Source organism: Mycteria americana, chromosome 3 (assembly GCF_035582795.1).
Source record: "Mycteria americana isolate JAX WOST 10 ecotype Jacksonville Zoo and Gardens chromosome 3, USCA_MyAme_1.0, whole genome shotgun sequence".
NCBI classification, from domain to species: Eukaryota; Metazoa; Chordata; class Aves; order Ciconiiformes; family Ciconiidae; genus Mycteria; species Mycteria americana.
The window spans coordinates 121,360,402-121,377,549 of record NC_134367.1 but is presented as its reverse complement, the minus strand read 5'-3'; the positions used below and the strand labels follow the sequence as shown (position 1 = coordinate 121,377,549).

Sequence of the window (17,148 nt, the reverse complement as noted above, 5' to 3'; positions counted from 1 at the left end):
GCTGTTCCTGCGCTTGTTTTCAAGCTTAATTTTCAAACATCCTTCACGTAAGCTTAGTATTAACTCAATATGCATGCTAATAAGATTATTGCTGTACTAAGCTGTCTTTTGCTGATGAATGTAGCTTTTGTTACCTAAAGCAACAAAATAAGTTGAATAGAAGAGTGAGTATAAAGAAAACTAGCTCCAAAGTTAAGAATAAGAGTGGTTATGTTCCCCTGTTTTTTGAGATTAAACACAGCTTTTAAGTGCTGCTCAGGAACAAACCCTATTTCCTGTCATCTCACTATTAATTAGTCCATGCTTTTTAAAAAAAAAAAACAATTTTGCTCTTTTTCCGGAAATGAACACAAAGTCCACTATATGAAAGGTGGTCCCTGCTCTCTGTTCCTGTCCTATGTTCAGATGCACACATGGAACCTAGTAAATCCAATTGAGGAACAGATTGGGGTGTGAATCTGTGGACGCCATGGTTGTGCAAAAACCTTATGTCATCTAAATGCAGGGCAGCAGGCAGGACCACTGCTTTTGCAGGCAGTGGTATTTTATGCTGCCCTAAAATTGTTTAACCAAAGAATGTGCTCCTGCTGTATGTTAGTGGTAACAACTAAGTGCAGGCATTCCTGCAGGTCGTGAGAATAGGTGATAAATAATAGTCCTGTGATGCAGTGCTTCTGTCTTTGCATGCAAAGCTCATGCCTCTGCACTAGTGGCCAGGTTTGTCAATGAATAGAATAATTTATTTTGGAAGGGAACCCTGGAGATCATCTGGTTCGGCTCCCCCTACTCAAAGTAGTTTGAAGTTAAAGCAAGCTTTTTCATCCCTTTATTTTGCATGGTCTTGAATAGCCTACAGCCAGGGTGTCTGCTGACAATACCTGTCTAATGCTTACCTGCAACTGTCAATCTTCTGTAAATGTAAAACTTAGACTTATCCAGTATAGGTTCAGAACATGTTCTTAAATTTCAGTAAATCTTGAGCATGCTGAAACCAACTGACTGGTAACTGAATTCCTTGAATAATTTTGAACAACTGAATATTTGAGTTGCTCTGCACTAGCAATACTGATTGGACACAAGAGTATATGCTCTATTCAGAGACATGTTGTTCGTGCTTTTCTCAAAATGCATTTATTGCAGTAGACAATGAGCCAACATTGATAAACCTCTACGAAACCATACTTTACAGTGGCTGTGAGCAACAGGCAGACTTCCCACCTCTGCTTTTCCCAGCTGACGGTTCTCAATTGGTGATGCTAGCTGTTTGGTGCTAATGTGAATGGGGCTTAACCATATGGTCTTGCTCTCACTTTCTCTCGCAGTGTTGAAAAATGTTGTCCTGTCTGCACTAGCAGCTAACTGATCTGAACCCATTGTTGACAGCCACCATCATCAACAGGTCATTTTCCCTCTGCGAGTGTGACTTTTGATTATGTATCGTAAATCCAAGTGGAAGTGCGGTTACAATCTTGTGGTTCTTGGACACGGTGAGTTTACATCTACACAGTTGCTCTAAGAGAACAAACTTTTCTCCCTGCACCTGAACTTCTTCTCTAGATGAAAAATTTGAAGATGAGAAAATTCAGTAACTACATGTAGAATTCCCTTAAAACAGACCTTTTATTTACCTCTCTTAAGATTTTGATTGAGATTAGTTGCTAGAAGTACAAGTGTAGAACAATACAAACTGTTAGTATTGTCTTGCTGTTACTGTCCGTAACGGTATTTGTTCTCTAAGCATTGTCTTTTTTTAAAATAAGTGGAAAGAGAATGCTTTAAGTTGTTCGTTGGACAGCATCTCTCTACAGCAACCACCCCCAGCCTTTCTAAAACTGCAGATGATTATATTAGAGAGGTGCCTCCTAAGCTGTACCAAATTGTACTTTCTCATGCCCGAATGTTGGATTTCTACTGAAGGTTGTTTCCAGAGGCTCTGAGCTGATATAATTTTCGCTGCCTGCTGAGAGTGATGCCTTCTCCCCCTCATCCCCCTGGCCTGTGTGCGCACACAGCCTCTCTCCCCAGATCTGAGTTGTGTAGCCCTGCACCCTTCTTTGCTCCAGACCTGCTAACTGAAGTTTTTCTACGAGCTGACTTTTCTCACTAACTCAAGAGAAACAAATTTAATTGCAAGAGTTTTCTAAGAGGTTCAGGGAGCTGTGTCTTAAGTTTTGTCATTAGACTGACTATATACCCTTCTGATGTGGTAGGCTTAAAATCCTTGCATTGCTTTCCATAGCTTTGTCTGTGAATGTATCTGTGGCTTGTTCTTTTTCCTTAGCCCTCTGGTTTGAGGACAACAGGTGCTTCCTCCTCTTGCTATTGCTTGCACCAAAGTAATAATGTGGCACTGTGAGAACATCAACTTTTCCTTGCTTGGACCAGCTTTCATACCAAGTTAATGCTAGTGAAATTGAGAGTACAGCCTCCAGTACAATGCATGCGATTAATAGTGAGAAGACTTTTGGCATATCAGTTTGAAAATGTTTACAGTCGTCTTTTACATCTCGGGGGATTGGTGCAAATAGGCATGAGATGCTAATCATAATAATGTTTTTAATGATCAAAGGTATCAGTACTTCAATGGCTGCTATTTTTGTTTCAACTGCCAAAGTCCTAAAACTGGTTACAAGCAGTCAGTATTGGTGGTTAACAGCCTGAAATATTTTGAGTATAGAAAACTCCACTTCATTATTTATTTCATGTGAGTTTGCTGAATTCATGCTGCATATTTCTTTTAGTTTCTGATCCACTGTGCCTCTCTGTTTTCTGTCAAGTTTCTATCATGAGTGAATTTTATTTCTAAATTACTTAATTCTGCCAGTGCATTTCAAGGTGAAGCTCAACAGATAGTACAGCATGGTCTAGAGCTTTAATAGTAGTGTAGCTGCTAGAGCTTTGTTTTATCAACTCAAGAGTCTCATCTGTTAGGAAGAAGTTTCTATCTAATGGAATACGGTGGGTCAGAGAGGACGTTCCATGTTCAAGTACTTGTGTATAAGCCAAAATACTTGCAACAAACTCTTACTAAGAGTGTTATTCCTTAAGAGTTACGGAACACAGTTGAAGCTGGTGGCTTGAGAAGCTGGAAGGTACCTGGCATTTGAGTGCTTCATAATTTCAGACACAACTTATAATATTATAACTGACATTGAGCATTGTCTCTGACAGCACTGTAATTATTCTGAATGTCTGGGGCTTATCCAAAATCAGAGTGGTAAATTAAATTACATGTCCCGCCCAGATCTGCTCTAGTACAGTCTTGCTTAGGTAGGCTGATAGCAATCTTGCTTACACTGGTTAATGCAGTTGGCTTCAATGCAGTTGAATCCTTACTTGCACCTGCATAACAGGGCTCAGGTATCAGGTTTGGCGAGGTGACCTGGTAGATGAACAAAAACAGAATTTGGACTTTAGTTTCTTTTCCTTGCTAAGTATGCTTTTACTTTTTTTTTTTTTTGCACAGTATGCCTAGAAACAAAGTCCTGCTGCTCAATACAATTGGTCATCTGTTAAACAGATGAGCTACAAGCCTCAGTTTTAGTTTTGTGAAACATTGTGAAGGCTTAATATAATAATAAAAAGAGGGAGAGAACTCGTTCTGTTGCTACATTATGGTGCCAGGAAATAATCCTCCCTCCCTGACTAGTTTCTTAGCTGTTCCAGCCATGGTGTGATGTAGCATTATTTTTTTAACAATGGCTTTATTTGGATTATCCTTCTAACTAATAGTTTTGGCATGCTTTAAAAAGATACTTAGGGAGGAGGATCTTGTTGCAGTATTCCAATCTGTGCTAAATATATAGACTGCAAGTTTGGTTTTGTTTTGTTTTTTTAATTTAATTAGAGATTTTTCATTTGTGCCACAGTAAAAAACATCTTTGGAGCATGTTGAGTTTGCAAGCAGTTATCCAAAAGGCTGAAGTTTTGTCAAAGGATGTAGTCTTCTGTACACTGGAGCTGTTTTAGATTACTCTGTGCATTTCTGGTCAGAAAGAGGTTCCGTGTTGCTTCTGATTAACAAGAAAGCTTTTCTTATGATCTTTGATTTCAGTTGGCTGCCACTTCACTGGGAGTTTCAATGGTGATATTTCAGTGCCCCTTTGTGTTAGGTCTTCTGCTGTCTTTACTTAACTTTTGTATTCTGGACCTTTATTTTTGCAGGTAGAGACAAGTCTTGCTGCTTCAGTGTATACAACTATAGTGGTATCATTTTGGGGGTGGGGATTGCAGCCTTTCTTTTTCTTTTTACCCAATTTTTGTCTTAGGTAGACTCCTATATCAAAAGTTAAGGAATAAGCACCATGCTATAACTTTGGGAAACACAGACATTTAAATCCGTCAATAAAAAAATTGGTAAGTAACATGTGAGGATATTGGGATGGAAATCACATTTATTGTGATTGTGTGAACCTTTTAATTTTGCTGAGTGAGGGAGGGTGACCTGAAAAGACAGGTCTAGATATAAAAAGAAGCCCTGTAATTCCTGAACTCACACCCCTTAATGTTAGGCTCAGTCCTGTTCTTAAAAGAAGGACCTAGGACAAGTATAACACGGAGTTACTCCCACAGTTGGACTTTCACAAATCCCAATCCAGCAAATATGAGCATGCTTAGTTTTAATACTAGAAGCAGTAAAAAATAGCTCTCCATTGCAAAACTAGGAACATGCAGTTATTCCCAGAAGTGGTGCTTTGCTCCACAGGCACTGCGCTCCTACTCACGGTTCTCGTCGGGCAAGTTTCAGGACTGAAGCTTTGTCAACAGTTGCACTCCTGCATTTTGGCTATGATGTTTGTATCCTTCTCAAGTAATTAAAAAAAATTCCTGTTTCTAATATGAGATAGGTACTATAACTTTGTTAGATTTTGAATATGATGAAAATTATATAGCTGTATATCTAATGTTACTGACACAGGTTCTTTCCCACCATGTTATTAAACTATATGTTCAAAATAAAAAGCTTAGGTCACAGATTGGTTTTAAAGTGAAGACTTTTTTTTTAGAAGATAGGTTTTTCGTATTTGCCTGGTTTTATTGTGGTGTTTGGTTTTTTTAAATCTGCAATTAAAATGAAGTGCCTCCCTTCTAACAAGTCAAAAAGCCTCAATCAGCTTGGAAGTGGTTACTGAAAGAGAAATGCTTCACCTCAGAAACTACTAAAATTATTGGAGCTGATACACTCCTATGTTGACTTGGTAAGGTTCTACGGTGTTGACAGCATTTCAGAGTTGTTTGGTGCTGCTGACCTTGCATCTTTTTATTGTAGCAGTCATGTTTACAGACAAGGAATAAGTATTATAGAAGAGAGGCTAGAGGAGGGCAAGCTTGTGACAGTGCTGTATTTATTTGTATAGTTCAGTTTATTTTGGGAATATGTAATTCACACACTTCCATCAGTGAAATGCTAAAAGTACAGAATTACTTCAAAGTTTTAAAGAGTTTTGAGTACAACAGTGGCTGCAAAGCCAGAGAAAATCTGTTCTTTCCTTTATGTTTAGAGAATATATATTACTTCTACAGCTGGTATTGAAGTTGCTGAAGTGAGACTGAGCATGCTTGAAAATTTTTTTTTGAAATTCTAAATAAAACGTCTGCCACTAAGTTGCATCGAGGCAATACATACTGCTAAAGGCAGCAACTTTCTTATTAGTTGTCTCAGCTGATCAGCCTGACAAACTTGTAGCCTTTGTCCCACTCGCCTGACACTTCATAAACTCATTCTGATTGTCTAGTGTCAAATTGGCTACACTGGCTTTGCCATATTGGTAGCTCTTTAGTTTATTTAGTATGTCTGTTGTATAGTTAATTACTTGAATGGATGTCCTTAAATTTTTTTTTTTACTTTGAATTTGCATTGGTCTAAGAGCTTGAATGTGGTCAGACATCTCTGCTGAGGCTGGGTAGTAACTTCTTAACATGTGCCAACTTGGTTGCCTATGACTGTTCACACCCTCTGCAGCTGTATGGTGGTGTTCTGCTCCGCAAACGGATGACATAAGACATCCTTAAGCAGGAGCATAACTAATGACAAGCAGCAAATTGAATGTGAGCAGGACTTCTACAAACCTTTATGAATGTGTGTGAACGAGGCACCACTGTGCTCAGTATAAGCAGCTGTTAGTAATTTGAAGAAATGTTCATAAACAACGTGAGTCCTGAGAGGGCTGGTCTACCCCTAAAAAATTGCTCAGATTACTTCTGAAGAGCCAGATTTCTTGGAACGAATCAGTCTGCACTGAACAGCTGACTAAAAAAGGGCAAGTGAAACAGCTCCTTCATACTAGATTATTACTGTTAACTTTGCTATACTGGAAAAACAAGACTTAAGGTTTCTGTGGTACGCAGAGGTGCACTTGAAGATACCCATACAGGCTACCAATAGGCTACTGTTTGGGTATCTGGAATGCACACCGTGGGTTAAAGAGGAGGCTTCTCTCAACCTCTTTCTCAAGATTCAGAAAGGAAGAAGTCGGTATTATATTAACCAGTCACTTTGGTTAATAAGTAAGTGCATGCTGTAAATCATGTGAAATTGATTTCAAAACTGTGTAAAGTACTACTGTGTTCTGAATTGTCTGGTACTGTTTAAAAATTACTTAGTCGTGGTGCTGTCAAAACTGCAACTTTTTGTGGCTATGCGCTCTTTTCGGTATATTTGCCCAATGGTGTTTCCTATTTCCTGAATGGAAAAATTTTTCTTTGAGAGAAAATGAGTAATTCTTTACTGCTTAAAGCCTGCCTCTCAATGCGTACAGGTACAAAGTGCAAAGCCAAGGTAACTGCTAGAAGTGAGTTTGCAAGTGTTAAGATACTTTTGCATTTATCTTTGCATGTCAGAGAAATGCCTGAAATGGGAAAGAAATGTAGATTTTCTTTCATGCGTGTACTAATTCAAATCTAGCCCAATCTGTAACTGCTCAACTACACTTAATTTTGAGGCTTCTTCAGATAACTTTGAAATATGAGCTGGTATCTACAGAGAACCAGAGTCCTAGCCAGGATACAGCTTTAAGTGTGTGTTTTTTTCAGAAGAAGTTTTTGAGCTATTGCTTGAGAACATGAAGTGGGAAATAAGTAAACTTGCATTGGATGATGAGAAATATACTGAACTTGTGTCCTCAAACCTCAATTTTAGGAATCTTATTAATTTCTAAGCCAAATCTTGAAGGTTTGTATTCACACCGAATTCTGTTGAGTTTGGTGGATCAGGGAAGAATTTAATCTTTTTGTCTTCAGGACCACTTTCCTCACTTGTAGAATTACTGAGAGTGAAAATGCTGTCTTGCTAATGTAATTTCATTAGCATTAGTGATGTGACTTAACATCGTTGAAAGTGTGAGGGCAGTCCATGAAACTATCAGCTGAACATTTTAAGGCTGCCTAGCAATGGGTGCACACTGTGACTATTGCTGGAAAAGTGCTCTGCCACAGTGACTGTCAGTATCCCTGTACTCTTATCAATTTAAAATTACTTTTGTCTTCATATGCTAGATTTTTGTGTGATGACATACTCGGTGACATACTCTGAGAGGACAAAAAGCAATACAGATTCTGGAGAGCATGGCTGTTTTAAAACAAACATGCCACTATCGTGGTACAAAAATACCTGGTGGTGTTTTTCAAAAATGTATCTTACATGACCTACAAGCTTGAAAATATTTTTTCCATCAGAGTTGTTCTGGTTGTAAATGAAGACTGTAACTTGAAGTTGCCATATTCAGCTAGATACCTTCTCTTACTTGAAGGTAACATTCTTCGGTATACATAGCAAATTGAAAACTTGAAACTAGTGACACCTTGAAAACTTCCAACTATAAGTGAAATGTTAAACATAATGATTTCCTTAGCTCTTAATTAAAACTGGACCATATGGTCAGACCAAAGTCCCTTGGGTCCCTATAGAAGTGGTGCAGCTCCATCTCCGTGGTTGAGGTATTCTATTCTTGGCTTCTTTCAGTGATATTTGGCACAATAATGCCAGGTGTTGTATGTGATGAGTCAAGAGTACCTACAAGCTCTCTCCTTGTGCCTGTAAACAAGAAACTGGACTCCTGTCTCAACCAAGGAGTAAAATTTAGGGATGGCATCCCTAGCACTGCATTCTTACTATTCTTTGGGAATGAACTTTTTGTTGTTAAGTGTTAGTGCCTGCATAGAGGTAAAGTGCAACTGCCTGTTTATTTTTATAAGCAGCAAACCTCTTATCCAAATTGGATTAGAAGTGTAGGAAGTAAAGTACTGCTCCTCTGTAGATATGCTAAATCATGCATTGCCCATGGGATTATAAAGGAAAGAAAAAGATATAATCGAATAGCATGGGATTTTTTTTTCTCTGAGGAGTAACAAACTGGGAACAGGTAGGTGATATAACGTGAGGAGGTGGAGGAGATACTTGAACCTGTCCTGTTTGAATTGCTGGCTGTAGGAGGTGATTAACATGGAAACTTATGTGTGCAAAAAGTTATTTTTGTGTTTATGTATAAATACAAGTTGTATTAGCATAAAAGCTCGTTCACCGTATTAAGAGACAGCTTTTAATGTATCTGGAGATATTTCAGTATACCTCTATTAGAAACCTATTGTATATGCAAAGTAATCAATTCTTGTTCTCTTGGGTCTTTGCCTAAAGTAACCTTTGTTGTGTACCTGAGCTCATACAATGCTATTTAAAATATTCTTAAAGACAGGCTTGAATGTCAGAAATACAGAAAACTGAGGTACTGAAAACAATTTATGTACAGGGCTGTAATATACCCTATCAGGCCACGATAAAAACGTGATACTTAGCTCGCAGAGAGTAGGTAGACCTCTGACAGCTATCCAGAGGTACATAGGTCATATGCTTTTATATGTAAATGCTGGAGGTGATATGTTTAGAAAGGGCCAGGTTTTTTATCTTATATAAAGACTGTCCAAAGTTTGAAGTGAGGAGGAATATAGTAACATGGTACATTTATTAGCGGAGACTTACAAAATATTCAGGTATGAACTACAGACCTGGGACATTCACATGCAGAGGTGAGGAGAGCAGTGTGGAGGTTATCCAGCACTTTTTTTACTGGAATTGCAGATGAACTACAGTTGAAATGGTGTCAAGAGTGTAGTAACAGTATGGTGAGGAATTTAGGATGAAGCAGAGGGAAACTCTCTTGGATAAACTTGGCTTTTGCACTTCGCGACCTCTCCGAGTGAAAAAGTACTTGCCTTATTTTAAGATACCCATCTGTGTGATGTGGGAGTTGAATAGAAACTGCAGTGAATAGTTTTTAAACTTTGTCCCTCTTAAGATATATTTTTTTTCCTAGAATGTGAGTGTGGGGAGCCAGCCCAGTCATAGCTGAATTTCTGTAACTGAATACTTTTTCTGTCGTTTTTTTGCGAATCTACGTGAAATGTTTTTCATCACTGAAAGTGAGGTAAAGATGTGTTAATACTTCTAGTGACCGTCTGTCTTTAACTTTCTCTGAAGAAGTCCATGGTCAAACGATCTAGCTTTGTGGGAATGAAAACTTTCAGGTAATGCAGGTTCAGCTAGTTCTGCTAGAAGGTACCTTATAAGTTTTGCAAGCAGGAAAACTACATCTTGGAAATTAATTCAAATTGGGCCTCCCTGTCTTTATTTAGGGGAAACCATAATACCTGAAGCTTAGTGAATCCAAGTTCTGCTGTTCAAAGAACACAGAACTACAGCTAGAAGGTTCTTTGAGGAAGTGCTTGTGCATAGCCTAGGTTAATTGAACTTGCAGATACGGTATTTGGCTTGCAGAGTTCTCAAGATCCAGAAATGTTCCTGGAGAACTTAAAAAAAAAAAAAAAAAAAAAAAAAAAATCTTCCATAATAGCTGTTTCCAGGTACCTGGGAACCTGGGAAACTCAAGTTTACTGTCTTGGAAAGAAGCCTGGTGCAACTACATCTGCATCTTTCTGACTTAGCAGATGGCTTACATCAGTTTGACCTTTTGGGAAATGAATGTGTTTTCTTCAGAATGATGCCTTACCTATCACCCTTTCAGTCTTGGATTTTTAGGAATCCAGCATGTCTGATGCTTCAGACTGTTCTGAGAAGCCAGGTGAAGGACCATCTTAAAAGCAGCTCAATTCCCGAATGTCTTACTTGGGTAACAATTGCTGTGAATAGAGTTCTATGGTGTCAGTGCTGAACTGCTTATTGGGACACATTTCTTCTGTGAAGCTGTTGTAAAACACAGGCTATGCTCTGGGTCTCAGCCTTTCAAGTGTTTAATCAGCCCAGACAATCTTTGGTGTGGCTACAGCAAGCTCTCTGCAGTAATTTTTGCCAATTGATTCAACATTTGCTTAAAATAAAACAGTCATAGGAAGGCTGTGAACAAACACAACGCTCCAGACTGTTCTGCAAGACTGCTTGTCATCTGCAGTTCTCCAGCATTCGGTACGCCTTTCCTATTTCCTGAGGGAATGCACGTCTTGAGAGGCCGTTTCATACTTCAAGCTCCCAGTCTCTTGCAGTAATAGCTCAATATCTGGGAAGCCAACTCCTGCTTTGAGCAGGAGGTTGGACTAAATGACCTCCTGAATTATCCTGTGATTCTGTGAAGTCCCTTATGAGGAAAGCAATTGACTCAGCCTCTTGGAAACACAAAGTACATAAAAGTCAGTAGTCCTGCTGTCTTGTAGGTATTTCTTTATTCCTGCATGAAATTCCTTCAGCTTATAGTAAGGCTAACTATGAAATATGTTCTCAGTGCAAGGATCAGGAAGCTTGCATGCACTTTTCTTAATGGGGTCTCTCCCCTATAGGAAGTTGAAAGTTCTGAGTTGGTACAGTGCCAAAAGCCACATGTGCCTACTAAAGCAGAGATCAAACTGAAGACAGAGGGACAATTGTTTTTCAGTCTGCAGGATGGGATATGCATTGATGGTAACATACTGTCCGTGAGTAGAAGAAGGGCTTCCCTGGTGTACCTGAAGAGCAGGCACACAAAGATCTAAGGGTGGAATAAGGCTTAATAAGAAATGCTCATTAGGTTTGTCTGATGGCAAAGGATGACTCGTGTCATGGGAAATGCCTCTCTGCAGCGTGATGATTTGTTGCCTCTCTGTAACTAGGCTACTGCAGCTTCAGCGACTAATTGCTCCGCAGTTGCCTAAGGATCACCATGGTTGTTGGATGGCAGACATTTTAGAGTTGGCAAATCCCTTTGAAGGAGAATTTGCTGTGCCTTAAGAACTTGAGATTCTACTTAGATCTCTTTTACTCAATGTTCTGCAAATCTGATTAGCCTCTCCCACCCCTTCCAGAAGTGGTCAGTGTGGAAGAGTTCATAAAGTACCATTTACCCTTCATGTTGCAGCAACTTGATATGCAGCAAAGCGTTCTCTGAAAGCTGTAGCTATAACAATGGACCTTTGTTTGCTCAGCCCTTACAAGAATTTTCTTACTTCTTGCCACAAGGCAGCACACAGTAGTGCAGGGGATTAGGTCATTTCCTTCCCTCCTCCTCTTCCTGCAGATTATTTGATTAACATTTCTATTGTATACTCTAATTAGCATGTTCTTGGCTTCAGGCTGCTTTCCCCCCCATAATCTCCTTAAAACACTGTAGTATGACTTTATTAACTGTATAACATGGGAACTCCTTGCACAGAGATTACATGTGACATAACACAATGAAAGATTAATGGGGCTGGCAAGTCGGTAATTTTCCCTCCTTTCTTCTTCCCCTGTGCACCTGGGGTTAGACTTCTGGGAACCCCCTAACAGTGTTCACACTTTCCAATGCATGAAATATTTGTCTTTTTTGGGTATCATTGGCTTTGATCAGTTAGCCACTGACTTCGTGGGAAACAGAGTTAAGGTGGTGTATAGTGCATGTTCAGTCTTCAGTATTGAGTCTACAAATATACTTCCCCTTGGGACCGTTACAGATCCTATTCTTCCATGTGTTTGCTCTCTTTTCTCAGTGTTTCCTTTGGTCTCCTTTCCTCTGTACCCTGTGTACGGCAATTTCAAGCACTTATCCTGTGTGGGGGTTTTCTTCCACTCCCTGCCTGTTCTGTTAAATGAAATTATCAACAGAGACATGCTTAAAATGTTCATCTTGAAATTTAGCAGTAAGATACTGATCAGGTTAAGTCTAGGTTGAAGAGTTTGCCACTCAGTCTTCTTGGCTGTCTGCACACTAGGGGACATAGCATTGCCCTTTGCCTGTATCTGCAAGGCTGGTTTTTTAACTGATATAGCTAGAAATGCATTCCTCTTCAAAGCTCATTTTGAATGTCATGTGAAATCATGTAATTATATCAAACTGTACAGCATCTGCTCATGAGTCAGATAGAAGAACATGACGATGCAGCCCTTTATTTCTTTAACAACTTCAAGGAAAGAACCTCCCCTGCAGTTAAGCATCACTTCATGAAATTAGCAGTGGTATCTTGGGCTACAGATTTCGTTGTTTGTCTGGCGTGGTTGGCAGCATCTCTGCTCCACGGAAAGTCAGATAGCTTGCCTAGCGACAGCATGCTTGAGGCATTTGCTTCCAGTCCTCAAGGCAGAGCATGGTTCTTGTGGGGAGTAGAAATCATTAAACCTTCCTTTTATTAAAAGTGAGGGACACAAGAACAGATGAGTAGAGCATGGCTGTGAGTAAACACAGGCAGAGAAACGAAGTGTTTCAAACTCTGTAGGGTGAGGTTCAGAGGCGGTCACATAGCAGTGTGGCTAGGGGCAAAATAAACCTCCCAATGACCTGCTTTAAGACGGCGCATGATTAGCTATGAAAAGGGGATTATGTGGTGCCTTTGCCTGATAGCAGAAGACTGTGCTCCAGAATACTGTGAGTCACTAATATGAAGGCAGGTGGGATGTAGAGATAGGAATTGTTATCTGTAGCAGGATGGGTTGGGCGGTAGAAGGCATATCCACCTGCAGTTGCTCACTCTGTTACTTCTTATGTGTCTGCAGCATAAAGTAATCCACAGGCTTATTAACCTGGACTCTGACGGTGGCATCTGTAAAATGAGAAAATAAAGGAGCTCTATAAGCAAATTAGTCTTAAGTTCTGCTTTTCAGACTGAACACTTTTGAAACAGTGCAACTCAAGTGCTACGGCTTGTGTGAGAGAAGTAATATGAACTGGAAGTGGTCATACCAATGTGACTTATCTCTACAGTTAAATACCTGACTACAAAGCACTTTTTGTACTCTTGTTGCCATATCTGTGTGTTGTGATGCTAATACAGTCCTGATTGTGTTGTTTTACAAACAAACAAAAAAAAACCAAAAAAAAACAAACCAAACCCTTAGCCCTGATTAAAAAAGTATTAAAGCTGCTGACCTTGTATAGGCCAGGATGAAGTATAAAATACTTGAAAGGTGATGGGAGAGGTGGGTTTGGGCAACTCTTCCACCACAATGAACGGTGCCATTTTCAGGTTCTGGTAGTTACCAGTGAAAAAAGCTAGGTTCATGTGCCAGTAGAGTGGGGCCATTGATTTTTGGCAGGGAGGACGGCTCAATTTTATTCTCAATATGTGCCTTGATGAGTCTCTGGCTTTAATGATGAGATTGATTGGGAAGGTTCCTATCCCCTCACTTGCATTGGTATAGTGCATTTACATATAAACCCACAAACAGATTAGCAAAATGCTTTGGGTTAAAATAGTTGGGGTTTGTGTGTTGCGTTTTGGTTTTTCGCTAAGCCCTTTACCAGCTTAGTAATCTGACAGCTGTGATAATGACCATACCATCTCAGAGCAGTATTCAGTAGCATGTCCTTTTTGGTGACCAGAAGAAGAGTGGGAACAAGGGGGCACCAATGTTTCTCCAAGCACTTTTTAGTGTTCAGCAGTTGTGTCTCAGTCACTTCTGTGGAGCAAAGTGGTATCTTTTGTGCTTAGTAATCTATGATAGGAGAAAAAAAAAAAGTGTCTTTGTGCCTATGTAGAGTTTTATTATCCAGAATATCTTATGGCAAGGTGTTCTGCAGTTGAGTTTTTCAGGTAGGTGACAAGATCCTGTAACAGGACAGCCTTATGGTATTACTTGGGGGAAGGTTGGCTGTGGAGTACAGGTCAAGGAGAGAGAAAACAGGTATGCATTCACCTTGTTCTCAGCAATGAAACTGACTTATGTGGAGTTGTAACTTATGCTGTGTTATGGCATTACGAACAAGAAGCTCATTTGACAGTCCTTAGCTTTGAGTGCTGCCAAGTAATGCACCTGCCCTTCCTGCCTTCGTTTCTACTGGTACAACTGCATGGCCATGCCATGAGCTGAACTGGGAAACGGATCCAGCTGAAAAACAACCGAGCGGGTAAACCAACTTTTAAAAACATGAACAGATCAGGGAAACCAGTCCATAAAGTTGTGCTTGCAAAATTGAGGTGGCAAGCCAAGGGAGGAGCAGCAGAAACCAGAGCAATAGTCACCTGTAGAACTTGGAGATGTCAGTCACAGCCTGCGTACACATCATTTGAGCCAGGGTAACTGTGCACACCTTCTTGGCCCACTACAACTGTGATGTAAAACTTGATGCAAAGGTTAAGCTACTGCGTCATATCACACTTGCAGCAGCCTCGGAACATTTGCATGATCAATTCTAAGAGGCGGTAACTTGGAAACTGTGGTAACTTGATCACTATTTTATGGCTCAGACATTTAAATGATCCCACCCACTGGCTCGATGCAGTGATTTCCATGTTAGTGGAATAAGAAATGAGCTCAGAACCTGGTCTGGCATGTGGAGATTTGTCTTTCTAAACGTGCATCCTACAGGAATGAGCTGTTAGTGTTGTTGGCCATGGGAGTCCAGTATACACAGGTGGTGACTGCAGGTGCATCATGTGTCCATTTCTATAGCATTAGTGAAAACAGGGATACCAATGCCTGAAGAGTTTCTGATGGTTTAATTCTCACTGTATTAAGAAATCACTTTTTGTGTGGGAGGTGAGGAAAGCTAACTGGACTAATAAGTGATGATTTAAAAAAAAAGAAAAAGGTATAGCATGCATGGGTACAGTTATGTAAGAGAAGTGGTGAAGGAAATAGATCAGCGTTTCCCCGAGAACCTCATCCACAGAGCTGCTGGAGAATTGGGCTGCAGGATCATTCTCAACACACCCTCCGCTTCCTTTTTTCCTTTTTGGGGCCAGAGATGGATGACTTTATGGAGTGGCGAGCAGGATGCAGGCTCTGACTCCAGCCAATGGTGTGTGGTGCGGTGGTGTTTACCTAGCTTACGCAAGGCAGAGCCAGCCCCTCTTTAGTCAGAAGGCACTACCCACAGCTTAAGTAAAAGCACGCAGAGCAGAGGCACTCAGTCTGGCAGTTGCTGGGGGTTTAAAGGAGTTGGTGGATTTCGGCTGGTTTTAAACAAGATTGAAGGGGTGATTTATTTTTTTTTCTTCTCTACTGTGCAGAAATACCGAAAGGACAAAAAGATACCGGTAAGTGCTCTGTGTGCCATCGCTTTTTCCTTCTAGTGTTGCATTGTTTCAGTCTCTCTTCTAAAAGCCTCCTCAGTTGCAGTGTTTTTCAGTGAGAAGTTGAAAGATAGTTCAGTGATGTGGTCGAAAGGAAATCTGAGAACAGGCAGTGTGTCTGTGGGCTGCGCTTCCACCAAAAATAGGAAGAGACCTTCAAAGTGCATAGTATAATAAATGCTTCTTGTTTTTAAGAAGTGTCAGTCACTTCTCATTTTTGGGGTGCAGAGCAAGATGCCTTGAAACTGTCAGCATTATCTAATAAAATCATACCAAGAGGAATTTCTTATAAAGCTGTTAAATATTTGTGTTGTCTAAACCAAAAAAAGGCTTTCAATGTAATTCTAACTCCTATTTTTCCAAGATGATATAGTATGCTATGTGAAGAGGCTTTAGTGTAATACAAACACCTATTTAGCTGATACTTTGGTACATAAACTGCCTCATCAGGAAGTCAGAGGCTCATAAAAAGCAAAATGGTAACGTTCAGATCTGTAGAACAAGAAGTCATTGTGGTTTTCTGCAAGCACAGGGTCCTCGGCTGTGTATTCTAGTTCAGGTGCATCAGGCAGTAGATCTCCCAGGGCTCAGTCATCAAAGCATAAAAAGCTCCATCTATTTGCGTAATGGCCCTTTTAAAAATAATGTCTCTGTCTTGGTATAAACTCTTAATCTGTATATGGAAGTTGTGCTTCTGTCACCAACTTGCAATGAAAGTTGGGACTGCTTATTTTTAAGGTAATGCTGTGTAATTTGTCTGAAGGCAGTAAAGAAGATAATTTTAAAGGATCCTGACCGCAAAGTTCTCTGTGTCAGAACTGTACTTTTGCCACATTGTACCAGTATTCTACAAAGTTTTTTGTTTTCCTTCTACTTTTGCAGCACACTTGAATAGGTAGGATACAAATAGGTAGTGCTATGGCTAATGAACACATAACATTGTCCTATCCTCTATTGTATTGTTTTATGGCTTCATACATTACACCTTATATAAATAATCTTCATGTGATAATCTGAGTATGAAATCAAAACTATCCCTTTTTAACAAAACAGAGTTTGTAGTAACAGCCCAAGTGCAAGTATAGCCAAAAGCTCGTGTAGAAAGCTGCAAATTAATCTTCTGAAGTAGCTTGTGTGAATAACTTTCACAGGTAGCTCAGCTGACTGAGCAAGTACAACCTGCAGCGTTTGGCCCTGATGCTGCAGAGGCAGTCAACGGAGGAGCTTTGCCTCGTGTGAGGTTGTGTGCTTCATTGCTAGTATATATGAAAGCTGATGTGGAGGACATGGGTGGTAAGGGGGTGTAGACTGCGTGTACATGTAGCAGTTTAACTGGTGAAGAACTTTTTCTCAGCTAATTAAGGTTATAGATAAAATTGCAGTGGCAGCTTTAAAATAGACACCTTGTGCTAAAAGACAAATATTTTCAGCTTCCCACACGCAGTCTGAATTACATCATTTATAACCTGTAGGAGGCTATCGTGGTTTCCTCAAGGGAGGATCAGCTGTTAATTTTTGTAACTGAAAAAAATGCTGGATTTTTTTTTTTTCCCCAGGGGAATATTTTCAGAATTGATTTTTGTCAGTCTGAGTGAATCCTTAGCAGTTACATAAATCTTCCAGGTTTAATACACCCAGCCACATTCTCATCCCATCGACAGCAGTTCAGAATAACAGAACTGA

The 17,148-nt window shown here is 39.9% G+C and overlaps 1 protein-coding gene across 3 annotated transcripts in view; it reads left to right on the top strand.

Moving 5' to 3' along the window:
• Positions 1-17,148, top strand: part of PELI1 (pellino E3 ubiquitin protein ligase 1) — a 46,508-nt gene that overhangs the window by 12,296 nt on the left and 17,064 nt on the right. The window contains exon 2 of one of the 3 annotated variants that reach the window (XM_075496825.1): positions 1,323-1,487. The exons of the other annotated variants lie outside the window; for them this stretch is intronic. Coding sequence (XP_075352940.1) covers positions 1,433-1,487 — 55 coding nt within the window. The 5' untranslated portion in view covers positions 1,323-1,432. The remainder of the gene's footprint in view (positions 1-1,322; positions 1,488-17,148) is intronic. 3 annotated transcript variants of the gene reach the window in all.